General features: G+C 45.8%; 2 protein-coding genes across 2 annotated transcripts in view; one reads left to right on the top strand and one right to left on the bottom strand.

Annotated features, from left to right (window-relative positions):
• The window catches only part of LRRC20 (leucine rich repeat containing 20), a 105597-nt gene extending 105016 nt beyond the window's left edge, over positions 1-581 (bottom strand). The window contains exon 1 of the mRNA XM_073878879.1: positions 565-581. The gene's annotated coding sequence lies outside the window, so the exon portion shown is untranslated. The remainder of the gene's footprint in view (positions 1-564) is intronic.
• On the top strand, positions 15-23632 carry EIF4EBP2 (eukaryotic translation initiation factor 4E binding protein 2). Its single transcript, XM_025850143.2, has 3 exons — positions 15-389; positions 17316-17501; positions 18495-23632. The coding sequence occupies exons 1-3, from the start codon at positions 245-247 to the stop codon at positions 18524-18526; spliced, it is 363 nt and encodes a 120-aa protein (XP_025705928.1). The 5' UTR covers positions 15-244; the 3' UTR covers positions 18527-23632.
• Positions 23633-25148: the final 1516 nt, after the last annotated feature.

Genomic DNA, 25148 nt, shown 5'->3' with positions numbered 1-25148 from the left:
TCGGGCGGCGGCGGCGGCGGCGGCTGAGAGGGCGGCGGCGGGAGCGGAGCGGGACGAGGGAGCGAGAGGAAGCGAGCGAGGAGCGAGCGGAGCGCGCCCAGCCCCGCCCGCCCTTCCGCCCGCGGGAGCAGCCGGAGCAGCCCGGGCCCCCAGCCGTCGTCGCCGCCGCCGCCGCCGCCGCCGCCGCCGCCGCCCCCCGCCTACCCGCCCGCCGGACAAAGCCCGAGAGCCCGCGCGCAGAGCCATGTCCTCGTCCGCCGGCAGCGGCCACCAGCCCAGCCAGAGCCGCGCCATCCCCACCCGCACCGTGCCCATCAGCGACGCCGCGCAGCTACCTCATGACTATTGCACCACGCCCGGGGGGACGCTCTTCTCCACCACGCCGGGAGGTGAGCGCCGGCCGCCCCGCCGCGGCCCGGAACCTGCAGCCCGTTTTCTCCGCCGCGGGCCTTTAACTCAGGGCGTGTCCAAGCGTGGCAGCCTCCGCCCGCGCAGCTCCGCCAAAGCCCCCCCCCCCCCCAGCTCCGCCAAAGCCCCCGTGAGACTGCTTTCGGGAACCTTAACTTCGCATTCTCTCTTGGCTGCAACTCGATTCAGCGCGCGCCCACTCTGGGAACGGGGCTCTCCCGTCGCTGGGGCGGGGCGGGGGGGGGGAGCCCTTGTTCCCGCTTCGTGGCAGCTTTCGGCGTTCGACCCAGTTTTCTCCCCCTCTGCCTCCTCCTGGGCAGATTCGTCTACACTTGGCCTGGCTCTCGTTCTGCATTGCCTCTGCCTCTTGCCTGTCGTGCATTTGTGCACATTAATGCTTGATTTTGGAGCTCTCTCCCGGGCCTTTTTAGAAAGAACAGGCAGAGTATTTCGCTCTTGGGACTCTGCGATGACTTGTTTTGCTGCTTTTAGAACGGCAGGAGGAGGCTGGAATGCAGAGTTTGGACGCCTCATCCGGCGTTATCCTGCTTTGACAGCATTGTTTACTTGCTGGACGAGGCCCCATGAGGGGGGGAGTCCCCAGGCCCAGGCTAGGGGAGAGAATGATAAAATAATACTCAAGACATAGCCAAGGGAAAAGACGTGGGGGTAGTAGAACGCTGGCAGCCCTGACGATAGGTTTTTGGCGGTGACGCTTTTGGGGATAGATGAGGAGGGCATTGGCAAGAAGGGCACCCGGATCGGTGGGATTGCTTGATTCTGGGGAAGGGCAGCGCAGGGAGAGTTTTCCGAGCATTGCTTTTCGAAGTATGACCAGGAACTGTTTACAAGGAAGAACACTGGGGTGGAGGTGAACCACGTTGAATTTGTCACGGGAAAAGGGAGCTCAAAGGTTGTGTGTTGTTCCCTGACTGGGCTGTTCTCCAGGGGGAGGAGACTAGAGAGCGATCTTGTGGGACCTTATTGAAGGGGATGGCGCTTCATTTTAACTTCGGAACTTTGTCTTCCTTTGGTGTTGGGGTGGCCTCTCTCTAGAGGGTTGAACTTTGCTGGCAGCCTCTGCCGGAGGAGATGGCTAGCTTCGTTCCTGTGGGCTGGGCTCACCAGTTGTACTACAACCAATCCGGTGCAGTTAGGCCCTGGCGATCCTTGACTTGGTTGCACAATAGCAGGGCCCAGAGAGTAGGAAGACCTTTTTGCCAACAACAAGGGATAAAAATCCAGGAGAGAGCTCTACAGAGGAATCCGTCCCGGCCACTCTAGGGGATGGGTGGCTGCCTTGGAAGACTTTAAAATGACCCAAGCAGGAGGAGTTCATCAATATTTTTGGATAGCTGGGCTTATAGAGGCTTTAACTTTGCAGGCTGGTGGGATGACTCCGTGAGGTGCCTTGCCTCACGGGAGAACCCTCCCTCCTGACCTGATCTGTTCAAGGCCAGCCCCTGAGCATGCTTCGATCCTGCTTTTTGATGATCGTGAAAGATTTTGGCGGACCAGTATCTGCTCCAGATAGAGTTGTCCTGAACTTGAGCTGACAGCTTTTAAGAAATGGATACTGTTTTCCAAGGTGATAGGAAGGGATTTATAACCTCTTGCAGAATTCTTTGTGGTACTGGTCAGTAAATGCCTGCGCTTCCAGCCGTTGAGAACATGTCATGGTTAACAACTGCACTCAGCTATTATTTATGCGGGGAAGGAACTGAACTTTTAGCTATATATTAATCATTATTCCCCTGACGGAAGAGCCACAGAGGGGGTACCTTTCGGGCATATTTCAAACAGCCAAGCTGCCTTGCTTTTAGAATAAGGACATAGTCTTTAAGCATTGTTTTAAAGATAGAAGCCTGTTTCATAGTCTGGATTAGTTCCTAAAGTGCTTGGAAAGATTCTGCCAGAAATACTGATTCATTTACCCTTCCTTCCAACTTACAGTCACTACTGCTTTCTCAAATATCACTTAACCTGTCTCCCGATAGTTTCTATACACAGTTTTTTGTTTCAGATTTAAATACTTGTCATCTTAGCTCATCTATTACATTGAACTTGTATTTATTGGTAGAGCAGGTTGTAATCTTTGGATTTTTAGCACGAAGGCTTAACATAATGCGTTTATAGGTTATAGCACTGTTGGGATTGGATTTAATCACTCTTAACTCAGTGCTGTTTAGATGTGCAGTAGATACTGATTTAATTTTTCCCCCTTTGGAAACTTTCCCCTCCTCTGATGGTTTGCTCATCTCTCTTGTACATTCCTCTCTCTCCCACCATGTAATTGAGCCAGGGGAAGATAGTTTTATTTGGTCTCCTCCAGGCACCTGAATTAATGTGATTAGGTATTTTAAATGAGTTTTGTGGGCCTAGTGCAGTGCTTTGCACAAAAGAGAGCCATAAACCAAAGTAGGAAATGCAGTCCTTGCTCTCAGTGATCTTAAACTCTTGAAGGGGTTGGGGACTGATAAGATTTTTCGTTTTAGAACAAAAAAAACTTACAGAATCCAGTGCTAACATACATTTCAGGTATGAAAACATTTAGAAAAATGATAGTAAGCTTGCATGGGAAATCTCTCTTTAGTGGAAAGGAAGGGGATTAGCATGTCCTGTCTTAAACTTCTGGAAACCTTCTGGAGTGTCATACACGTGTTGGCAGTATTCCAGGATAACAGTTGATGCACTGAATGCCCTAAATGATCAGACTGGGCAGGGACATTCACAACATAGTGAACTTATGATTTCTTCTCCTTTGAGAGTCCTTTATTTATTGGGGATCAGAGGTTACAGCCTACCCCTTGGGAAGGTTTCTCAAAACTGCCTTCTCATGGTTTAGGGAATGAGAGGTGGGTGGAGACAGACTTGCTCTGACCTTTGGATTTCTCAAATTGCTAGAAGAGTACCTACCTGTTTTCATTGTTAAGGAGGAGGAACATTTTTGTTGAGTAAATTCAAGGCAAAAAAAAAAATGCCCTTGGTTTTTATTTTACTTTATTTTATCTGCCTGTGGAGGAGTGAGGACGCTATTTGGTTCTTCCTTTGAGAAGCCACATCTAGCCTCAATGGAAGGGAAAGTTACTGTAGTTGTCTTCACTTTTATAACACTTTGGTTAGCTGGAAGGCACCTGATGCTTTCCTAAGTTCTGAACTTTCTCCTTTTAGGAGTGTTGTGCTCTGGGAAACGAGCAGAAACAGAGAGAACTCTTTTAGCCTTCTTTCTGCCTTTCTTTTCCTGCATAACATCCTCATCAGCTGTGGAAAAGTGCTGTTGCCATAATAAGAGCACCAGTGGGGAACTAACTGTGATGGTCTAAAATCTTGTTCGTGCTGCTGTTTCCTCGGTTAGCTGGAGAGTTGCTGTGATGGGTTCGCTGGGTCAGAATTACCTGAAGGCCATTGCAAGGGTCTGGAAATAAAGAAGGTAGGAAGAAGGGAAAATAATCCGCTTGGAGTGAGCTATAGTAAAATAAGAGTGTTTGAGAGGAGTCCTAAGTTTTGGCCTGGTTCCCTTCTTGGGAGGTGAATAGAGCTCTATGTAGATCTGGGGAAAGAAGGTCAGTTTCTGACTGTTGTGAAATTTCTAACTCCATGACCTTGGGTTGAGTTTATTCTAGGCCAAAACCTTCTGAACCAGCAAATGTACTTATTTGGCTCCCTAGCTTCAGTTACTAACCAAAGGACTTCCTTATGACATGGGAGAAGTACATGAAAAGCATAATGAAAGGTGTTCAGTCCCTCTGCCTTGTGTTTGAGGAAGACTGCATTTACTTATCTCAGAGTAACCCAAATTATTAACATGTTTGTCATTCTGTGGGAGATTCAGCTGAGGTCTCATATTCATCAGCTGCCAAAGTATATATTAAAGAAGATGTACTTCAGTTTTTATGTTGGGTGCGTTTTTTGCTCACAAAGGATTGAATTCTGGGGCGCCTGGGTGGCTCAGTTAAGTGTCTGCCTTTGGCTCAGGTCATGATCCCAGGGTCCTGGGATTGAGGCCTGCATCAGGCTCCCTGCTCGGCGGGGAGCCTGCTTCTCCCTCTCCCACTCCCCCTGCTTGTGTTCCCTCTCTCGCTGTGCCTCTCTCTGTCAAATAAATAAATAAAATCTTTAAAAAAAAAAAAAAAAGGATTGAATTCTGAGCCTGGGGGAGGCAGCAGTCTGCATCCTCAAAGCATATAGCAATGCATTGTTTGAAAGCCTCTGCCTGTCCTAAGTCAGATGCAGTCTGACCAGGGAAGGCAGCTCTTACAAGTTGATAGTGTAGCATGTATGAAGGCCCTGTGCACAGCTCCTTCAGCTTGCTGAGGCCTGTTGTGGGCAATAGGAAGAGCTAAAAGTGATGAGTCTGTAAACTGACACTAGCAGGGTTACTCAGGAAAGACTTACAGCTGGAGTCTTAACAACAGTTTTCTAAGAGGGGTCTTGCAAAGGGGTCGCTGGATGGCTCAGTAGGTAGAGCATACGACTCTTAACGTCAGGGTCGTGAGTTCAAGCCCCATGTTGGGTGTGGGACCTACTTAAAAAAAAAGGAGGAGTCTTACATGGTTTGGCTGCACTGTAGGCTTGATTATGTGTGTGTGTAAAAATGTGCAGATCAGATAGGGTACAGTTAATGTGGAGTAAGCTAGTTCATCTGGTTGGAGAAGAATACAGCCTGAGCAGGAGAATAGTTTGTTGGTGAGCGGCAGAACTTTTTTTTGGTTTCCAAGTCTTTTTATGAACAATGTAATATTTAAACGATTTTTGTTACTCCATTTATAAATAATAGAACAAAAGTCAGTTGAGAATTGCAGTCATTCACCTTACTGAATAGTCAAGGCCTAGACTCCCATTTTCAAATTTGTTCATCGTGGAACTTGGTTTTGTGAAGGCCCCTTAGACACCCGTGTTTTAACAGGCAGCTGCTGGGCATCCCATGGGTGACTAGTTTATAAAGGTCCCCTGCACCTGTTCTCAGGCCATTGCTTGAAGCCAAAAGCTCAGAAATCCCTGAGTGTTTACATCTAAGTAAATAATCTTTCAGATCTTCAGGATGAATGCCCTGGCAAACAGAAGCTGTTCAATTCATTGAGTGGTTTAAGAAAGTAAAAACTTTAACAAGCAAGGAGTAATGAACTGGAGAATGCAATTCAATTCGTGTAGATTCCATGGGCTTTTTAGTAGACAAGAGCATGTCGTCTGTAAATAGTGATAGTTTTACGTCTCCCTGGTTTATCTGAGTGCCTTTTATTTTTTTGTGCCTAATTGCTCTGGCTAGAACTTTCGGTACAGCGTTGAACAGAAGTGGCAAGATAATGTGAACAGATGCCCTTGACTTATTCTCAGTGTTAGAAAACATCTAGTCTTTCGCCATTAGGTAAGATGTTAGCTGTGGGTTTTTCACAGATACCCTTTATCAGATTGAGGAAGTTCCCTTTTCTTCCTAGTCTGTTGAGTGTTTCTATCATGAAAGGGGGTTGGATTTTGTCAAATGCATTTTTTTTTTTACTTAAATTGAGTTGATTGTGTGATTTTTGTTTTTTATCCTGTTGACATGACATATTGTGTCAGTTGATTTTTGGATGTTGAACCAGCCTTGTATTCTTGGGATAAATCCCACTTGGTCATGGTATATAATCATTTTTATGTGTTGCTAAATTTGTTGTGCTAATTCTTGGTTGAGAATTTTTACATCTCTGTTCAAAAGGGGTATTAGTCTGTATTTTTCTTGTGATGTCTTTGGTTTTAAGAATCAAGGTAATACTGGCCTCGTTCAATTCTGATTATTTTAGAAATGGCCTGCTGCTTCTAGCAGAAATGCTGACTATTTACTGGTGAAGGTAGACCATTGTTCTCTAGGTGTTAAGAGACACTTTTCAGAAAGCGTGAGAGGCTTGTGATTCTTCATCTTAAGATGTCGTAATTAATCACTTGGGCCTCAGAGGAGCCCGTGTCACCCCGAGAGACTGTTTATGTTAGAGTCAGGCTGCTTTTAGGTTGAAATGAAACTATTCTCTGGTCGGATAAGTTCCTAGAATCACGAATAGGTAGTAAATAAAAACAGTGACCTAGACCAGGGATCTCTAGCAGACTCTTGCCGCTCACAGACTTTGTTGGTAGACTTCAAGCTCCTTATTTGAAAAGTGGAAGATGTTCGTAGATAGGCATTATTTTTATTTTTTAAATAAGTGCCCAAGAGGAGGGAACTTTGGAAGAGAGCAGACAGTTGGAATGAAAGCCAAGTTTGAATCTGAATGTTTTCCCCATACCAATAGGAGTGATCCTTCATTAATTATTAGTATTACAGACAGAGGCTGAACCACATCTGTGAAATCTAATCCAAAGAACTGATCCAGGACACAGTCAGCAACCTGGCAGATCCAATCAGCATTTTCCTGGAATCAGAGTGAGGCATTTTTGTAGAGATGATTTATTTTGGGATGAATGTTCAAGCCCACACTGAAGTGGATGTATTTGAGGGGCGCCTGGGTGGCTCAGTCGGTTAAGCATCTGCCTTTGGTGGTCATGATCTCAGAGTCCTGGGATTGAGCCCCGTGTCTGGTTCCCTGCTCAGCGGGGAGTCTGCTTGTCCCTCTCTTTCCTCCTTCCTCTCAAATAAATAAATAAAATATTTTTAAAAAATAGAAATGAACGTACTGGGTGTACTGTATTTTCACCCAGATTTTCTGACAGTCAAGGCTAGACAGACTTAAAATAATTTTGACATTTACTTAAGATTAGTTTGTGGTTCATATACCATTTTGGACCTGGTACTAGCTAAAAAGCTCATCTTTTCAACTCATGTTGCAGCTGAGACTCGAGAAAACCAGATTTGCTTAATGTACCTAGTTTATTTGTGTTGCTCTCCTGACTCCTGGGTCACTAAGTGTCCTTTCACAAATACTTTTAACTTCTCTGGATATTAGTTTCTTAATGTCTAAAATAACAGGCTTTTGCCAGATGTTCTCTAAGCCTCTCCTAACACTAGACCTTGAGTGTAGGAACACAATCATTATCAACTTCCCTTTCAGCCTAGGCATGTGTTCTGTGATGGCTGTGTCCTAAGTGACGGGGCCAGGAGCCATCCTTTGACAATATCTTGGAAATTGTTGCTCCCAGTTATTGAAACTTAAACAAAGGACAGTAGGATTGGCTTTTCACAATCCTAGACGTCTCCCATTTGCCATAGTACTTTGGTCATACTAAGTTATAAGATCCTGAGGCTCCAGTTTTGTACCTTCTGTTGATGTAAAAAATTGTCCCTCTCTTGATTTTATTAGCACTTTAGAGATTTGATGGTGGCCCACACTGAATGTGGTTTGGCCACCATCAGCCTCCCTGGAGGGGGGTGGCTTAGGCAGCTTTTAGTTTCCTCTGGGTTATCTGGCATAGAGCTTTTTAGGAGTCTGTCTTTTTATCCAGAGTCTCCATGAAGAATAGATGTTTAAGCATTTTTTTTTAAGTGGCAGTGTGCCAAGCCCCAGGATACGCACCATGGCTACCAGTCATAGCTTCCCCCAGTGTCTGGTCTGTTGTGCATCTGACCCAGTTCTGGCCAAATGAGATGTAGGGGAAAGTCTGCTAAGGGTTTGCTGAGAAAGATTTTCTCTTGGATGGAGAGAGTCCCCTGAGGGAAGCCCTGTTTAATTCCACACTCCCCCATCCTCCTTGGACACTGTTGTGTGGGGGGTATAGGTCCATCTTAGCCTTTGGAGGAATTTTGTCAGCAGCTTACTCAGGCTTTGCAATTTGGGCAAGTTACTTGATGTTTCTTGTTCTGAGCTGTCATTTTGCATGAATAGATGCTTACTTCTAATATAGGAAGCAGCCATAGTTAAACAGAACTTTATGCTGGGGACCCTGTTCAGTTAACCACATTACAGTGGGCTTTCTCTAGGTGGTTTAATTTGAAGTTAATACAGTTTCTTGAATGTATATAGCATAACCCCTGGATTAATTATTTAAACTAAGCTACTTGGTCTTGAAAGAGACCCTTAGGCTTGAATGACCTCGTTTACGTACCTAACCATCTTGGTAAGCGTAATTTTGGGCCTCTTTCATTGGTCTTCTTGTTCCTTGCCATTCTGAAAATTACTAGTTTTTAGATCAAAGGGTAGAAGCTTTTTTTCCCCCTCCTTTCTGTTCTCCACTAAAGGAACTTTGTTTTTACTGTTTTCCTGGTAATGTCAGCATCTAGAAAGCAATGGGGTCAAGGTATTAGATTTATCTTAGTATCTGGTCGTTAAGGGATGAAGAAAGTTTATAAATGTCTAATGTTAAAAGATTTTAAAGTTCTTATTTGTTCTGAAATCCAACCATGTAGACTGAAGTAATATAGGCACATTTAAAAAATAAGATGGAAAGGGGTGCCTGGGTGGCTTAGTCGGTTAAGTGGCTGCCTTTGGCTTGGGTCATAATTCCAGGGTCCTGGAATTGACCCCTGGACTGGGCTCTCTGCTCAGCGGGGAGTCACCTTCTCCCTCCCCTTCTGCCCCTGTTCCTGCTCTCTCTCTCCTAACAAATAAATAAAATCCTTAAAAAGAAAAAAAAAAAAGAAAGAAAAACAGAAGCACCTAAAAATGCAAAGTAAAATGCCAGAGACAGTCACTTTTAACGGTTTTTGTTTGTCGTTGCTGTTGTACATACATGTGCACCACAATTTCTTGGCTTGTTAATGTTAGATAATACCATTGATTCCCTGTCATGGAAGATGAGTAATCTGGAACACTTTCATTACTTTCTCCCTTTCATTTCCGCTCCCTTCTCTATTTATCAGTTTTTGTAAATTGTATTATCGGTTCTGGTTCTTCTGATAGTTACCATTAAAATGTAAAATAATAGAGTCAAAACCTCCCAGTCGCAATCTGTCAATGTAACTCTCCATTATATAAAGTTGTACCATCCATCCCGTCTCTACTTCCCTGGTAGGTCAACTTCTCCATTATTTTGACAGTATCACGGCCTGTAACATTTACATATTCTCCTATAAGTATTCTTCTTTGCTTTTATTATAGTTTGATCGCAAATTGTGAAATCCGGTATACAGCATATATGATATTTTGGTTCTTAACTTTTCATGGCGGTCATGATCTCAAGAGTCCTGGGATTGAGCCCCATGTCTGGTTCAACCCAAGGGGCATGATTATTTTCATAGAAAACGAAATGGAAAACTCACTGGAAGGAAAAGCATCCATTGTCAAGGTGAAATAGACAACTTTTTTTTTTTAACACTCCATCAGTTGATCAAAATCATGCCCCCCCCCCGCTTTTTTTAAAGATTTTACTTATTTCTAGAGAGCGCACACCCGGGGGAGGGGCAAAGGGAGAGAGAGAATCTCAAGCAGACTCCCTGCTGAGCATGGAGTCCCACTCGGGGCTCGATCTAATGACCCTGAGATCATGACCTGGGCCAAAATCAAGCTGTCGAACACTTAACTGACTGAGCCATCCAGGCGCCCCGTGGGCCATTTTAATGTTATATTCAAGGTATATCTTGTATGGTCTTTTGTTTTCCTTCAGGAATTTAGGATTAACTGATTTCTAGTTACTTGTGGCTGCATTGGTTGACATGAAATGGGCCTGACATAAATGTGGCAGGCTCTTTGGATGAAACGTGGATTAACCAGCAAGTTCTTACTTTAAGAAAATAGATGTCTGTGCATGCATATGTATAAGAGACCTTGAGTATTGTAGGTTTTTTAGTTTTTGTCTTGGAATAAATATAATCTCATGGTAAACACAGTATATAACAAAGGAAACAAAGGTTTTTTTCTTGCCATTTTGTTCATAGTCTAATCTTAATGTTTTTGTTTGAATAGTTTTGATTTTTTGAATGGTCAGGTGCTTTTGAATCACACCATATAGTCACTGACAGGCTGATTCCCCATTTTTGCTCTATATCTGCTACAGCGAAACTTTTTTAGCTTGCAGCGATCTAAAATTCAAACACCTAAAATGCTGTCCTTTTGTACTCCGATTTTCCTTAGCCATATTTGAGACCATTAGTGGCAACCCTTAAGATTCCAGTTCTTCATGGTGTCTTCTCTTCTGAATTAATTTGCTTTGTTTGCATCCACAACCAAATGTACTTTAGGAGCCCACTAAAAAACTACTAGAATTAATTGAGTTTAGCAAGGTTGCAGGATACAAGACTGGTATACAAAAACCAATTATATTTCTATACACTTTCAATGGACAATGCAAAAATGAAAACAGTTCCATTTCTAATAACATGAAAATAATAAAATATATAGGAATAAATTTAATGAAAGGAGCACAAAACTTATACTGTGGAAACTACAAAACATTGTTGAAAGAAATTGGAGAAGACCTAAATAGATGGAAGGGCATTCCACATTCATAGATTGGAAGACAGCATTCTTAAGATGACTGTATTTCCCAGATCTACACGTTCAAAACAATCCTGTCAAAATTCCAGCTGGCTTCTTTGCATAAGTTGACAAGCTGACCCTAAAATTAATATGGAATTTTAAGATACCTAAAATAGCCCAATTTCATTAATTATTACAAATCAAGACAGTATGATACTGCCCTAAGGATAAACATAGATGAATGGAATAGAATTGGGAGTCTAGAAATAAACCCACAGTTACGGCTATTTGATCTTTGACGAGGATGCCAAGACAATTAAATGGGAAATAGTCCTTCCAATAAATGATACTGGTACAACTGGATATCCACACAAAAAACTGAAGTTGGACCCCATGACTCAAAGACCTAAATGTAAAAGCTTAAAACTATAAAACCTTTAGGAAAAAACATGGGCACAAATCTTTATGACCTTGGTTAGCAAATAGTTTCTTGAGTATGGCACCAAAAGCACAAACAACAAAAGAAAAAGACATAAATTGGACTTTGTCACAATTAAAAACTTCTGTGCTTCAAAGAGGACCAATAAGGGAAAAAGCAACCCCCAGAATAGGGGAAAATATTTGCAAATCATGTATGAGTAAGGGACATGTATTCATAAATATAAAGAACTCTTAAAACTCAAAAGTAAACAGCCCACTAAAAAATGGGCAAAGGATCTGAATAGACATTTTTCCAAAGAAGATGTCCATTGGAATGGCCAATAGGCATATGAAAAGATGTTCAACACCATTATCCATCAGGGAAATGCAGATTAAATCAAACCACAATGAAATTTAAGAAACAAAACACATGAGCAAAGGGGAAAAAGGGAGAGAGAGGCAAACCAAGAAACCAACTCTTCGCTATAGAGAACAAACTAATGGTTACCAGAGGGGAGGTGGGTGGGGGGAGGGGTGAAATAGGTGATGGGGATTAAGAAGTATACCTGTTGTGATAAGCACCAGGTGTTGTATAAAATTGTTGAGTCACTATGTTGTACACCTGAAACTAATGTTACACTTTGTGTTAACTAACTGGAATTTAAATAAAAACTTAAAAAAAATCAAACCACAATGAGATACCACTTCACACCCATAAGGTAGCTATAATAAAAAACATAGCGCCTGGCGCCTGGGTGACTCAGTTGGTTAAGCGACTGCCTTCAGCTCAGGTTATGATCCTGGAGTCCTGGGATCGAGTCCCACATCGGGCTCCCTGCTCAGCAGAGAGTCTGCTTCTCCCTCTGACCCTGATCCCTCTCGTGCTGTCTATCTCTCATTCTCTCTCTCTCAAATAAATAAATAAAATCTTTAAAAAAATAAATAAAATGCTAACATCCTTTAAAAAAAAAACATAGCAAGTGTGGGCTGCCATGTGTGTACATTGTACCCTCACATACTGCTGGTGGGAATGTAAAATGGTGCAGCCACCTTGGGAAACAGTCTGGTGGTTGCTCAAAAGATTCAGCAGAGTTAACCATATGATCTAGCAATTCTACTCTTAACCGAAGAGAAATGAAAACATATGTCCACACAAAGACAGGTACATGAATGTTTATAGCAGCATTACTGAGAGTGGAAATAACCCAGATGTCCATCAACTGATTACTTGATAAAATGTGATATATACGTGTAATGGAATATTTGACAATAAAAAGAAATGAAGTCCTGAGAAATACTAAACATGGATGAACCTTGAAAACATGCAAGTATAAGAAGCAGTCACAAAAGACCACATATTGCATGATTCCATTTATATGAAATGTCCAGAATAGGCAAATCTGTAGAGACAGAAAATAGTGGTTTCCTAGGGCTGCCGGGGTGGAGAGGGACTGCTCAATGTGTATGGGTTCTCTTTCTGGGGATGGTTACAGTGTTCTAAAATTGATCACGGTGATGGTTGCACAATTCTGTGAATCTACTAAAAACTGTTGAATTACACACTTTGAACTATATGTGAATTACATCTCAGGAAAGTTGTAAAAAAATGGATTTTATCGCCTCTCCAAAGTCATAGAAGTGCTTCAAAGTTTCCTTTATACCTCACACATTTAGGTAGACTGTGCACTGCTTATTTCCTAGTTGGTCCAATTACAATTCTTTAATGCATATGCTATTGCTAATATATAATTTAGAAATAGAAAGCTTGCTTTCATCCTGTGCATTGTTTTTCACCATCTCATCCCCAGAATTCCAAGCTTGGCATACTGCAGAAGTAAGAATAATCTTGTTCTGACTTGCAAGTTGAATGTTAGTTTAAGAACATCTGACAGTGAAACCTCACTCTTTTGAAACCTAGCCACCATGAACAAAAGTGGAGGTGATACAGCAAATATGGAAAGTGCATCCACTAAGGCTCCTTCCTTTTATTCACTGGAAAGCCATCAGGGCCCCTCCCAGCCCGTTTGCTCTTTATTTTCCGTAGTATTCTAATAAGCGAATCGCTGATTGCAAAGTCCCTGCAAGGATAGAAGCATCGGGTTAGGATAGGTGAATTGTGCGCCCCCCACCCCTCTTCCCCAAGTTCATAAATTGAAGCCCTAACCCTCAATGTGATGATCTTTGCAGCTGGGACCTTGGGATGTAATTAGGTTTAGATGAGGTCGTGAGGCCCTCATGATGGATTAGTGCCCCTAGAAGAAGAGGCACTAGGGAGCTTGCCACCCCCTCCCTCCCTCCTTCCCCGCCCCATCTAAGGACACATTGAAAATGTGGTTGTCTGCGTACGCAGAAGGGAGCTCTCAGCTCTCAGCGGAAGCAGACCATGCTGGCATCTTCATCTTGGGCTTCTCACGAACTGAGAAAATAGATTTGTGTAAGCCGTGGTATTTCGTTGTGGCAGCCCGAGCTGACTGAGATTTGGGGAAAAAGGGGGTATTCTCAAGCCTAAGAGTGACGGAGGAAACAATGAGGAAAGGGGCACTTGCAGGCTACTTGAATTCTGTACAGTGGAAGGAAAATAAAGCATCTAGGCTCCCAGAGTTCATAGGCCACGGCATGGTTTATGAAGTGATCTTCAGAATGGTGACCCCCGTTCATTAAGCAAGGGTCGGATTGTTTTCCGTTTAAGGTGGTAAAAGGTTTTAAATCTGTACAAGAAAAACTTCCATCCAAAATAATACACATTATTCACTTTTTGAAAGTTAAAATGTTTTCTGCTGTCCAGAATGACTCACGCCTCATAATTTCCAGATGCCTTTTTAAGTTGTTACTACAGTTCTTATTTTTCAAAGCAAAGAGGGTGAAGGTAGATTTTTTACTTTCCTTGTCCTAAAATTGTATTTGAGACAGGACATAAGACCCGTGTCTCCTTTCCCCTGGGGATGAATGATTTCCACCTTTTCCAAGTGTTCTCCAGGGGTTGGAGGGAGGCATGCAGAGGTGCTCTGCTAAGGTTAGGTTTATGGTGTGAGGCCTGTCATAAATGAGCTGTGGGCCTTTGCCTCTCAGTTATGCTAAAAGTAAACATAGGAAGCTAATTCTAGCCCACTCTAGGACTCGGGAGACTTCCTCAGTAAGTTTTCAGCCTTTGCCTGTCTCCTTTAGCCTTCAAAATGAAAAAGCTGACAGGTAACAGTAATTAGAGCTGTTGACCTGGTTTGTGCCGTGCTGTCTTTCAGAGATGATCCTCTCCAGCATCGCCTTTTACTACCAGCGAGGCCCCTTTAGTAAAGCTATTCTGAAATGAACTTGGATTATAGGACCTGCCTGCTCGCGTAATCTTTAAAACTGCGTATTTCTGTTCTGGAAGCAAAAATAAGCAGATTACCTAATTTCTAAAATACATAAGTACCCGGGCCTTGGCAAACTTAGAAAACTGAAAAACAGAAACCGCCTCTACTGGTGTCTGTCGCCCTCCCGAGGGGGGCAGTAACGGCCCCGCCATCCTGCTGCGTGCCTCTGGAGAAGTCGCGCTCTGGGCACCAGCGGGGCGGCCTATGTGCCGCTCACCCCAGGGTTCGTGCGTAAGTGGCAGTTACCATCTGATCCCTTTCACTTCCCATACCCTGGTCCCACCATGGACGTCCCGGGCACAGAGGTAGAGCGCAGAGCAGGCTGTGCTGGGAGTCCGCACACCAGGGGCTCGGTCCCGATGTTGCCTCTCATTTGTTCGGTGAGCTCCATCAAGTCACTTTCTGGGTGTCCACTTCATCTGTCAAAGTGACCCCCCCCAGCCCCTTCCGTCGTCCTCTTAACTATTTCTTTCATATTTCATGTATTCTCAGATCACTGTTACTAGGCTTTTGGTAGAAGATTGAAGTCAGGTTTTTTTTTTTTTTTTTTAATTTTATTTTTAAGTCGTCTTTACACCCAGTGCAGGGCTGGAAATCATAACCCCTAGACCAAGAGTCACACGCTCCACCCACCGCGCCAGCCAGTAGGCCCTGAAGTTGGGTTCCTCACTTTAATGAACAAAAGAATGGCCTGAGGAACTTAAAGATAGGTTCGAAGCCCCAGGGATTCTGATTCAGGTAGAATGTTTTTAAACAAGCTTTCCAGAGGATTCTGGTGCAGATACCTGCAAAAATATACTGTCCTAATAGGCATGGCATTTTTCTTAGTACTTTATCACGGAGAGGCTGAGAGCCAGATACTTTATTTTCACCTCTTATAAATCGTAAATATGATTGTGTATGCAGTGTAGTTGTAACAGAACTAGGTAGTAAGAAAAAATTGATCTCCTTTGGAGTTGGTTTGAAAGCCTTAAAGGTTTTGTTTTGAGATGCCTACATGTGCTAATGGATGCCCATCTGAGAACATTGCTTCCATTCTGAGACACTGAGTCATTCTGTCCTGTGACAGGTTTTGTAGTACCAAGAGGAGAATATGTTCAGCACTTGATTCTGGTTGTAAAAGCAAGGATGCCAGGGGGCAGGGGGCAGGGGGCAAATTGGAGGGTAGAGTCTCTCTTGGCCATTTTCTCACCTAGAAACCACTAGTTTGACTCTTATTTTCCATCTAGTTGGAAAGAAATGACTTACTAGCATTTGCATGAAACTGTCATGGTACTACTGTGATATGGATCCCGAGAAAACCGCTGAGTTTAATCCATTTTCCAGCTACTTAGCATAATGTCGGTATCATCTCTTTAGTGTAAATGTTCATCTCCTTCCTTCTTTGGGAAGACTCCAGAATTTCCATTCTTCTTGAAGTAGGTTCCTTGCTTTTTTCCACCCGCTTCCTCACATTTCAGGTAGATTGGTTAGCTGTTTTGTTTTTCTCTTTCCGGGGATGTAGCTGTCACATGTTACTCGAGGAAATCTGCCTGAACCAGACTCTCCTTATGACAGGAGTTTTTTCACTTGAGGATCTACAAGCATTGACCAGCAGGCAGTAGTAGTATTTAGATTCTCCCTCTTTAAGTGGGTAACTTTGTGCACAATCTAATTTTCATATACTACTGCTTTTAACTTACATGCCTGAACCTTTTCCTTCTCTGGATTTAATCTTAGTGTGAGCAAGATGCCTCCATCTGACCACATCTCTTTGTTCTGTGGGCAGGGGTGCTGGGTGGCCATTCCCCCTTTCTCCCCTCCTTCAGCAGACATCACTGAATGGTGGCCATGTCCTCGATCACTGAGCCAGCTGTGCTCCCAGGGTCTGGAGCAGAGCCCCAGGCGTCCGCTACACTAAGCCAACGTCAAGCATCTCTAAATTGTTGCTTAGTTTTAGATCTGGTTTATAGCCATTTGTACCTTGGGCTGACCATGACAGAAGAAATAGCAGCGGTAGATTTTCTTAACTATTCGTCAGGTCAAATGCAGTCTTCAGAAGGATCGTTGTAAAACACTCTGGTAGCACTTACTGGGATGCAGATTGTTTTGTAAAATAGAGAAGGGTCCAGCTTCTACCACAGCTCTGTCTGGGAAGAACATTGGTCTCAGTGCCTTTGGAAAGCCTTCCACTTAAAGGCAGCGATCTGTCTATTGGTGATTCTTTCGCTTGTTTGTTATTTCATTTAAAACTTTCTAAATGGTAGAACGAAGGTCACATGGAACTAGGACCTAGCCCTGGCATAAGGAAGTCGCAGGCTGTGGAACGGCAGATCGACCAGCAGGTGACCTATAGTAGGTGACATGTATGGGCTAAGATGGGGGAAAGAATTTTTTTTTTTTTTTTTAAGGTTTTCCATAAAGGAAGCGATGTTGGGGCTGAGCCTTAAAGATGAGTGTGGAAGAGGAGGAGAAGGCGCTCCTCCAGCAGAGGGGCCTGGTCCCAGGCAGGGAACAGAAAGCTTATCCCTTTTTCTTGAACTGTGAGCCCTCAAGGGTTAGGTTTAGATGGAATTTAAAATAAATTCCCGGTAATATTATATATATATTTTTTTAAGATTCTGTTTCTTTATTTGACAGAGAGAGACACAGCAAGAGAGGGAACACAAGCAGGGGGAGTGGGGGAGGGAGGAGCAGGGAGCCCGATGTGGGGCTCGATCCCAGGACCCTGGGATCACGACCTGAGCCGAAGGCAGACGCCCCCCCCTTTTTAAAGATTTTATTATATGTTGATAGCCCCTTAATTTGTTTCAGACTCTCGAACCCTGTTTTCCAGGAACCCGAATCATTTATGATCGAAAGTTTCTGTTGGATCGTCGCAATTCTCCTATGGCTCAGACCCCGCCCTGCCATCTGCCCAATATCCCAGGGGTCACCAGCCCTGGCACCTTAATCGAAGATTCCAAAGTAGAAGTAAACAATTTGAACAACTTGAACAATCATGACAGGAAGCATGCAGTTGGTAAGAGAACTCCAGTTTGCGGGGCTGAGTGGGTAGCCCTGGGGATTCAGATGTCAGTCGGCTACAGGTTGAAAAATTGATGCCTCGGTTACAACCGACACTCATTTATGGGTCTCTAAGGTTCCCAGCTCCCAACACCCAAGGTTTACTGAAATGTTCTGGAAATCCTAGGTTCTAAATCATAAGCGAATCTAATCCGGGAGCAGGGAGAAATCCAAACTCAGGGCATAGGAAGTCATTAGATGAGTCCTTGAGCCAGGCCTCATGTCCTGCCTCGCCTGGGCTGTACTGGACTGGGAGTAACACACAGAACACAGAACAGAACTGAACAGGCCCCATTTCCATTGCCCTTCAGAAATAGACCTGTTTCTTACAAGAAGAATGTCCTTTTTGTGGTACAGGGGTAATAGGGTTTGTTTCCCGCATTTTCCAGGACTGCCTATGATACCTAGACACGCAGACACACACACATGCGCGCGCGCACACACACACGCTGAGTAAGAAGTCCATTCTGTCTCTGTGGAAGCAGAAGAGGGAGTAGAAATGGCCAGCTCCCGAGGTTCGCCTCGGGTTGTACTCCCCGACCTCAGTGCGGGAGCCAGCATTGTGCCTCCTCAAATTCCAAATGAGCTTTTCATGGACAATGTGTTGATTGAGAGCAGGGCCAAAGTTCAGAGCCTCCAGAAGAGTTTGCCGGCATGATAGACGGCAAGGAGCTCCCCCGCTGGGGCCGCCGGCAGCCAGAGGGGTGCTGGGCGATTTTTCACTTGGGTCTTCTTCCCCAGATCCAACTCCTTGTGGGTTGAGTGCCATTCTTTTTTTTTTTTTTTTTTTTTTCTCCCAGGTTAAAAAGACCAGCCAAAGCAAACAATTGCTTGTTTTAAGGCCGCAGAGAATGGGAGAGTTTGGATTCTTTTTTGACCCTCATGCAGAGGAATGACAGAGCTGCTTGGCTTTTCCTTTTGGGCTAAACTTTGTCTTGATTCTTCCTAGGGGATGATGCTCAGTTTGAGATGGACATCTGACCGTCCTGCAGGAGCAGCAGGAAAGCAGCAGTGCCGAGGCTGTGTCCACTGGATTGGGCCCATCGGATCAACAGTGAACGGACAGAGGGGCAGCCAGCAGTCCCATTGCAGCCCCCGAGAGCTCCTCTTCCTTCCTCTGGGTGCCAAATGATGCAAAGATGAGCTTCATCTGACCATTTCCCCTCCCTGTTACCTGTCCCCCTTCCCAGTTACACAGAGTCGATCCAAGATCCTTGGCATATTTCCGTAGACCTAAGCAGCCCACAGAGGAAAGCAGTTAAACTCTGGCTTCCGTAGTCATTTTACAGTTGAGAAAATCTGTCCTCCCGCCCACTCCCCATTTTTTAAAAAACCCCAAATCAAATACCAACCTGCCAATAATTGCCTGGCTGGCAAGTCTGGGGAAGTGACACCAAGGTGTGGTGGGTTCAGCATTGTCCGACCCTCTGTCTGCCCTCCCTGTCTCCCACCTGTGGTTCAGAGCTGCAAGAGGCTGGGTGTCGGGTCTTCACAGCCGTCAGAGGGCAATGGTAATGGAGAGGAGAGCCACTCTCCCTCGTACCCTGAGCTGTTTGTCCTTCGGGCCAGAATGCAGTTTGTACAGCTCTGCTAGCGTCACCCTGCGGCGTTTTCTGAGGTCAACTTCCCCACCTTCCTCCGGCAGGGGTGTCTTCTGTCTTTGATATTCCAACGCCGCTTCCCAGTCCTTCACTTAGCACATCTGTGCAGAAAGGTGTGAGCCCCACCTGAGGGGGGAGTCCTTGGGAGGCAGCAGGGCTCTCCCCTCCTCCTTCCTCCCTGCTAGCGCCCCGTTGCCCGCCGCCATTCCCTTGTATCTGAGCCACCGGGGTGATTCTGCCGCTCCCCGCTCCCGCAACAGGCCCATTCAAGCGACAGGCACTTGGGGGGAGACCTGGTCATAGTGTTCTGCCGGGTGACCCCGAGAATGACCTGGGGAGCGTGCAGAACCAGGTGGGTACTCAGACTCAGTAGTCCTTGCTTTCTAGTCCACCGAGCTTTGGGATATTCATTGTCTCTGATTGCAGTGTCTTATGGTTTGAGTTTAAAAGGTGACTTTCAGAATGCTCTTAGAAAAGAACCAGACTTTTTTCCTTTTAGACCTGCTGCGGCTCCTGGGATAGATAAGCATGGGCTCGGAAGTGGGTTCTCCCCATTGTCTGGCCTTCCCCATCGTACTCGTCCGTCTCCCAGCGTCCGTCCCTCCGTCCCTCCCTCCCACCCGTCTCTCTGCCAGGCCATTTTTCACATACACATCAAAGATACCTCAAGTGTTGGTATCTGATAATATCTCACTCCTCTTATGTGAGGAGTGATCTTTTATTTTTAAGATGACTACAGACCTATTTTTAGATATGTTTTCAATACAATTTTGAGCAGCAACTTTTTAATTACACATCTTCCGGTGTTAGGAAGGTGAGAAATGTCCGTGGGCGAGTCTGCTGTTCCCTGTCACCATCCTTCGTCTCCCCAAGTCCCTGACGAGCTCTTGGCTTCTCCCTCTAGTTTTGGGTGTGCATGTTTGCAGTTTGTAGTGGGTGGTGTGTCAAACTGGACCATTCTGCCTTGCCGTGGCTTGTTTACGAGCGCCTCGTTCTTTCCCTCCCCGTTTGCTTTTTCATGTGCCCCCTCACCCTCCGCGACTATTGACTGGCACAATAATCCCGGGAGAGTGACCCCCTCGTAGAAAGACTAACACCTCTGTCCTCATAGAACGACAAGTAAAGTAGCCGCTGGTGTCCTGGGAATTTCTGGTCGCATTTGGTGCCCTGAACCCTCTCATTAAGAGACCACATCCCAGGGTGAGAGTAACAGGCCAACTGGCTAAGAAAGCAAGCTGTTTGTTTTTCTTTTGAACTATGAAAAGACCCTGTTTATGAACACATTTTAGACAGAAGAGAGGAAGGCTGTCCGAGGAACTTTGTTCTGTTTTCTACTACAAAATGTGAATAGTTCAAAGAGTGAACCTTCTGTGATGGTTGATGTTTCTCAGGAATAAGCTGGATCTCCAAAATTTGGGGGATGCTTTCAGTCTCAAAAATTGATGATCAAAAAAAGTATTTTCTTGTTTGTTTGTGTAATGTATCTCTGTTCTGATTTTAATTAAACTCCCAAATTTTGCTTTCTGTACTCTTGGAAAAAGTTCAGTTGCACCGTCATTTGCATGAGAAGCTTGCTCAGGACCCCTTTGTCTCCTGGGAGCTTGATTCTTTGGGCATGAAACTTCTCGTTCTTCATAGCTGGCTTTGGCATTCGTGGAACCTGGTTCCAACTCCAGGTAGTCGGGCAGTGAGCAGAAGAGCGCCCCTTCTTGATCTTTGTTGCCACACTTGAAAACCTGGCCTTCTCGCTGAGCGGCGGGGAATGGATTTAGAACATGCCAGCTTGAATGATGTCAGGGCGCCATTTTCCCCTGTTCTACCATCTTGGGAAATCTCTGCACACGGTTCCCTAATCGTAGGCCATTTTTCTCGTTTTTGCAGGGAGGGTCAGCCGCATGATACAGCAGCGGCCTGCTCCTTCAGCCTTCTCTGCAAGGCCCTCCTTACTGGTTGCTGTCCTTCTTTCCTGGAGGCCACTGCTGTGAGAGTTACTTTGACCTCCATGAACCTGGATTTTAGAGATCGTTTCACAAGGCAATGGATTAACTTGTAACAGATGACACCTCTGTGCCGTGCCTCACGAATGATTTTTTCAGGGCGCGCCGGATCCCAGAAGAATGAACAATCTCTCCTGGCTTTCTTTTGGGGAGGGAGAACCCTTAGGGGACCATCTGAGTGAGATGGTTCTTAAAATCAGTGATCATTTGCTCTGTTTATGAGGAAACCATGTTTCTGAACCTCTGAGGACAGTCCATCTTAGTGAGAAATGACCTTGTCCTTCCAAATTCCAGCAGGAGACATGCGTTGTCTTGGTCTGTCTGTACAGTATGGTTTGCTGAGACCACCACGTCTTCGTGTTCTGTTTAAATAGCTGAACGTCGTCAGGAGCACCCTGTCAAGCAGCTGGCTTCTTGGTATTGGGCTGTCAAGCCCGGAATTCTGTCGTCCCACCTGTATTAAGTTATCTTTTGCTGTGTGACAGATGACCCCCAAACTAAATCTTGAAAGAGCAAATGTTTTCTGTCCGCTTCTGGAGGTTAGGAATCGGGAAGCAGCTTAGCATGATAGGTCCGGCACGGGGTCACCGGAAGTTGCCATCAGGACGTCGGCAGGGCCTGCAGTCGTCTAGCTAGGGCTGGAGGATCCACGTCTGCACGCACTCTCCGGGACCTGTTGGTGCATTCTCTGCATGCGGGTCTCTGTAGAGCAGCGCGAGCGTCCTCACACCAGCACAGCGGGCTCCCCCCTGAGCAGGTGACCCCAGGCAGAGGGCAAGAAGGAGTCTGCAGTGCCTTCCATGACGACCTCTGAAAGCACACACCATCACCTCTTCCCTGTTGTGTCTCTTAGAAGCCAGCTCCTAAGGCCGGCCGACACACAGGGGAGGGCAGTGACACCCACCTCTGAGTGGAGCAGTGTCAAGGAATGTGAGGATCTATCTTAGAATCACCTCACCCCCAACAGAGGATAAAGTCAGTCCAACAGGGGGTAGGTTAAACTTAGATAACACAGAGATGTTGCTACTGCATCTCCAAACTGAATAGAGGACAGACACTCTTCTCTTTCCCCAAAGTCAGCTGCTGGTTTGGAGAGCGGTGGCAAGAACTGAGGATTCCCAAGAGAATAAAAAGAGCTCTACCTTTGCCTGGCTACCAGCTGTGCAAGGATGCCTCGGGGCGAGTCCCAGGCTGTGTGTGTCCCGGAGACTCAGCACCACGTCTTTGCATCTCCCTGAGCCGGGAACTGAAAGGGAAGTGGATCCTTCTAACTGAGCCACTAAAGCGGACTTAATTGGAGTCAGGGTTGTTAAGGCAAAGGAAGAAATGTGAATGGGGTGTTGGGTTACCCGGCTGAGTAAAAGCTTCACGGTTCAGATTCAGGGTGAAGTAGATGATCGCATCTGGAAGCCCGGCCCCTGTCAGAGTCGGTGTTGGTACCTGGTCTCTGCAGCCCTGCCAGCTGAAACAGGTTTGGGTCGGGTCTCTCACCCACGAAGCCGCTTCTCAATTCAGTAGGGAACATCTGGGAATTAGAAATGTCTGTCGGTGCGTGATGGCGCCTCTAAATCCAGTGTGTATCTTAACTGGGTGCCCACCTCAGCCCGAGCTTCCTGATGGAGATGTGTTCTTAAAGAGAACCGGTCCTGGCTTCACCCTTGACGGAAACTTAGATGAGCCTGGTCAGTCGAACACAGTCCTAGGGAACATCTGCTGGGCGCCTGGCACCCACGCCCAGCCACGTTTTAGAGGCTTGAGACATCTTCAAGATACAAATTCCTGTCCGGCTTTATGCTCTGCCTCTTCTCTGTGGCCCTGCTTGGTGGAGCGTGCCCTTGACTAAGAAGCGTGGCTGCTGAGGCATCCATAAGAACAAGGGCACTTCCTCCACGAGTAAGGACTCCTCTTCACAGCACTTTACCATGACTTGTCTTTTTCCTTCTGCTTTTGAGGCAGAGTCACAATAGATGGTCTTTTGTTTTGTGTTTGGGCCCCCAGCTCTTTGGGACCGTCTGACCGCTTGGGTTCGGACAGCCCCAGAGCCCGCTGTTCAGCCAGCGCACGCTGCGCACCTGCGTGCAATCAAGGCAGCTGGTGTGAGGGCCTCATTGTGCTGCAGCAGGATCCCAGAAACAGACTCTTTACTCTTTCTCCCCTTCTTGGGTATTCGATGGCGTGTCAAGCATCTTGGCTGCTTGAAGCCAGGGCCCCGGGCCCTTTGAGTTCTCCTGCAGAGAGGCGGTCCACTGCCTCGCCATCTGGGCCAGAACTTGCCGGTCGAGGCATGTTCCTGGACAACGGGCGTATAGCAGCTGTGTATTAATCTGCGAAACCCAATCACTTATCCACCCAGGACATCTGGGACCGGGTAATCATTTTAAGGAAGCATGGTTTCTTTGGGAGGGCAGTTTCTGTCTGGACTTCAAAAGGGGTGTGGTTACCGTGTTCTAACCTCTCAGCTTTTAATAAAGGATGAAATCAGATCTTGAGGCAACTGGGTCACAGTTCTTTTGAATGCTTATTCCCCAGGGGCATTTCCTGTTCTAGTAAGGATTTTCCAGTTTAGCACTGAGGTTTCCTTGAGGCTAGCTCAGGAATTTCTTGCAGAAGACTAAGGAGATGGTACAAACTTATTTTTTCAAGCAATCATTCATGTCTCCTTTCCCACCTTCTGGAATTTAAATTTCATTCTCTGGGCTGGTCCGAGAAGTGAATACCTTGTGGCAAAACTAGATTTAAGAGGTCTCGTGAGTTCCTATTCAGATGGTCTGTGGTTTCTCTTTGCTTAACCTCTGCCTGCAGCCTGGACTGACCACACAGTATGGATGGCCAGGGGGAAATACTGCTGAGGTGAAACACAGTTCCCGGGGTACTTAAATTCTTACTCTGCCACCTTTCTAAGTGTAGGGGCCTGACCGATGCTGCAATGCTTGATAATCATGTGGCCACCCCGAAATTTCCAAAGGGAGCTCTCGCCGGTGCTTACCCCCCAAATTCCTGGACGCTTCTAACAGAGACAGTTCCATGAATCTAGCCCAGAATAGCCAGTCTTGCCCCCGGTGTATAACCTTCCTCTCCACCTTAATCTTTAAAAACAAAAAACTAAGCCCAGGCCAAGGGTAATTTTTACTTGAAACCAGGAGGGTGGGGAGGAACACGAGCTAAGGACGAGTTGTCCGAGTAAGCCATCTGCTCCTGGTGGCCGTGGCCAAACCGCTGAGTCCCATGAGCCAGTGCCTTTCCCTCCCCCAAAGAGGGAGCCCACCTCTTCCCACCTGGGTACCCCGGGGGCAAGCCTCAAAGGAGGCATCGTGGAGAGCCCAGAGGACACTCACATGCCTAGGGGTCCATTTTAAGCATCTTTTAAGATATTTTCTATAGAAAACAAATGCCCTTCCCTGTCTTCGTGCCACCAGTGGCCCAGTTCCATCCACTGAACGGAAAAGTGGAGACTGCCGTTACTTCCTTGGTTTTCCCTTCGTCCCCTTAGACGTGGTCGCCCCCCGCCCCTCCCGTCCATTTCACCGTCGTGGATGGAGAGCGGAGGACACCATGCGGTCTTGAGGCAGTCCTGTGTGAGTCCGTGATCACTTTTGTTGGTGTTTGTTTGTTTGGTTTTTTTTTTTTTTTTTGGTAACTGTCCTAAACCAGCAGGTGTTTGGAAATTAGGGAAAAATTAAATTCTCACCAATGGTTGCTGTTACAGTTAAATCAATAAAGATCTTGAGTATCAACTTGTGTTCTGATTTTCTTACATTTTGGGGGAAACCCTGTGGATTTCGCATGTGGAGGGTCTCGACCGGTGAGGTAAATCGGCAGAGCTGGTCAGCCACCTCGTGCGGTGGTTCTCAGCATTGGCAGAGCACTGGCTTTGTCCGTCTGGCCCAGAGATGCAGCGAGATGCCCTGTCCCTTCCCTCAGAAGCATGGTGGTGAGTGAACAGGTGCATGCGGGGGCCGGACACACCAGGTAGGCCCCTCTCTCCTCGGACCAGCCTCATGGAAG

This window comes from Callorhinus ursinus, unplaced genomic scaffold (assembly GCF_003265705.2).
Source record: "Callorhinus ursinus isolate GAN/ISIS: 27379988/994484 unplaced genomic scaffold, GSC_fseal_2.0 scaffold31, whole genome shotgun sequence".
NCBI lineage: Eukaryota > Metazoa > Chordata > Mammalia > Carnivora > Otariidae > Callorhinus > Callorhinus ursinus.
The sequence above is the reverse complement of the archived record's forward strand: the minus strand, read 5'-3'. Positions and strand labels throughout refer to the sequence as shown.

What these genes read in the sequence shown, in the direction of transcription:
- EIF4EBP2 (XM_025850143.2), top strand. Translation starts at nt 245, where the DNA reads ATGTCCTCGTCCGCCGGCAGCGGCCACCAGCCCAGCCAGAGCCGCGCC. An exon ending in CTTCTCCACCACGCCGGGAG is followed by an intron (nt 390 to 17,315) that starts GTGAGCGCCGGC and finishes CCTGTTTTCCAG; the next exon opens with GAACCCGAATCATTTATGAT. An exon ending in TGACAGGAAGCATGCAGTTG is followed by an intron (nt 17,502 to 18,494) that starts GTAAGAGAACTC and finishes GATTCTTCCTAG; the next exon opens with GGGATGATGCTCAGTTTGAG.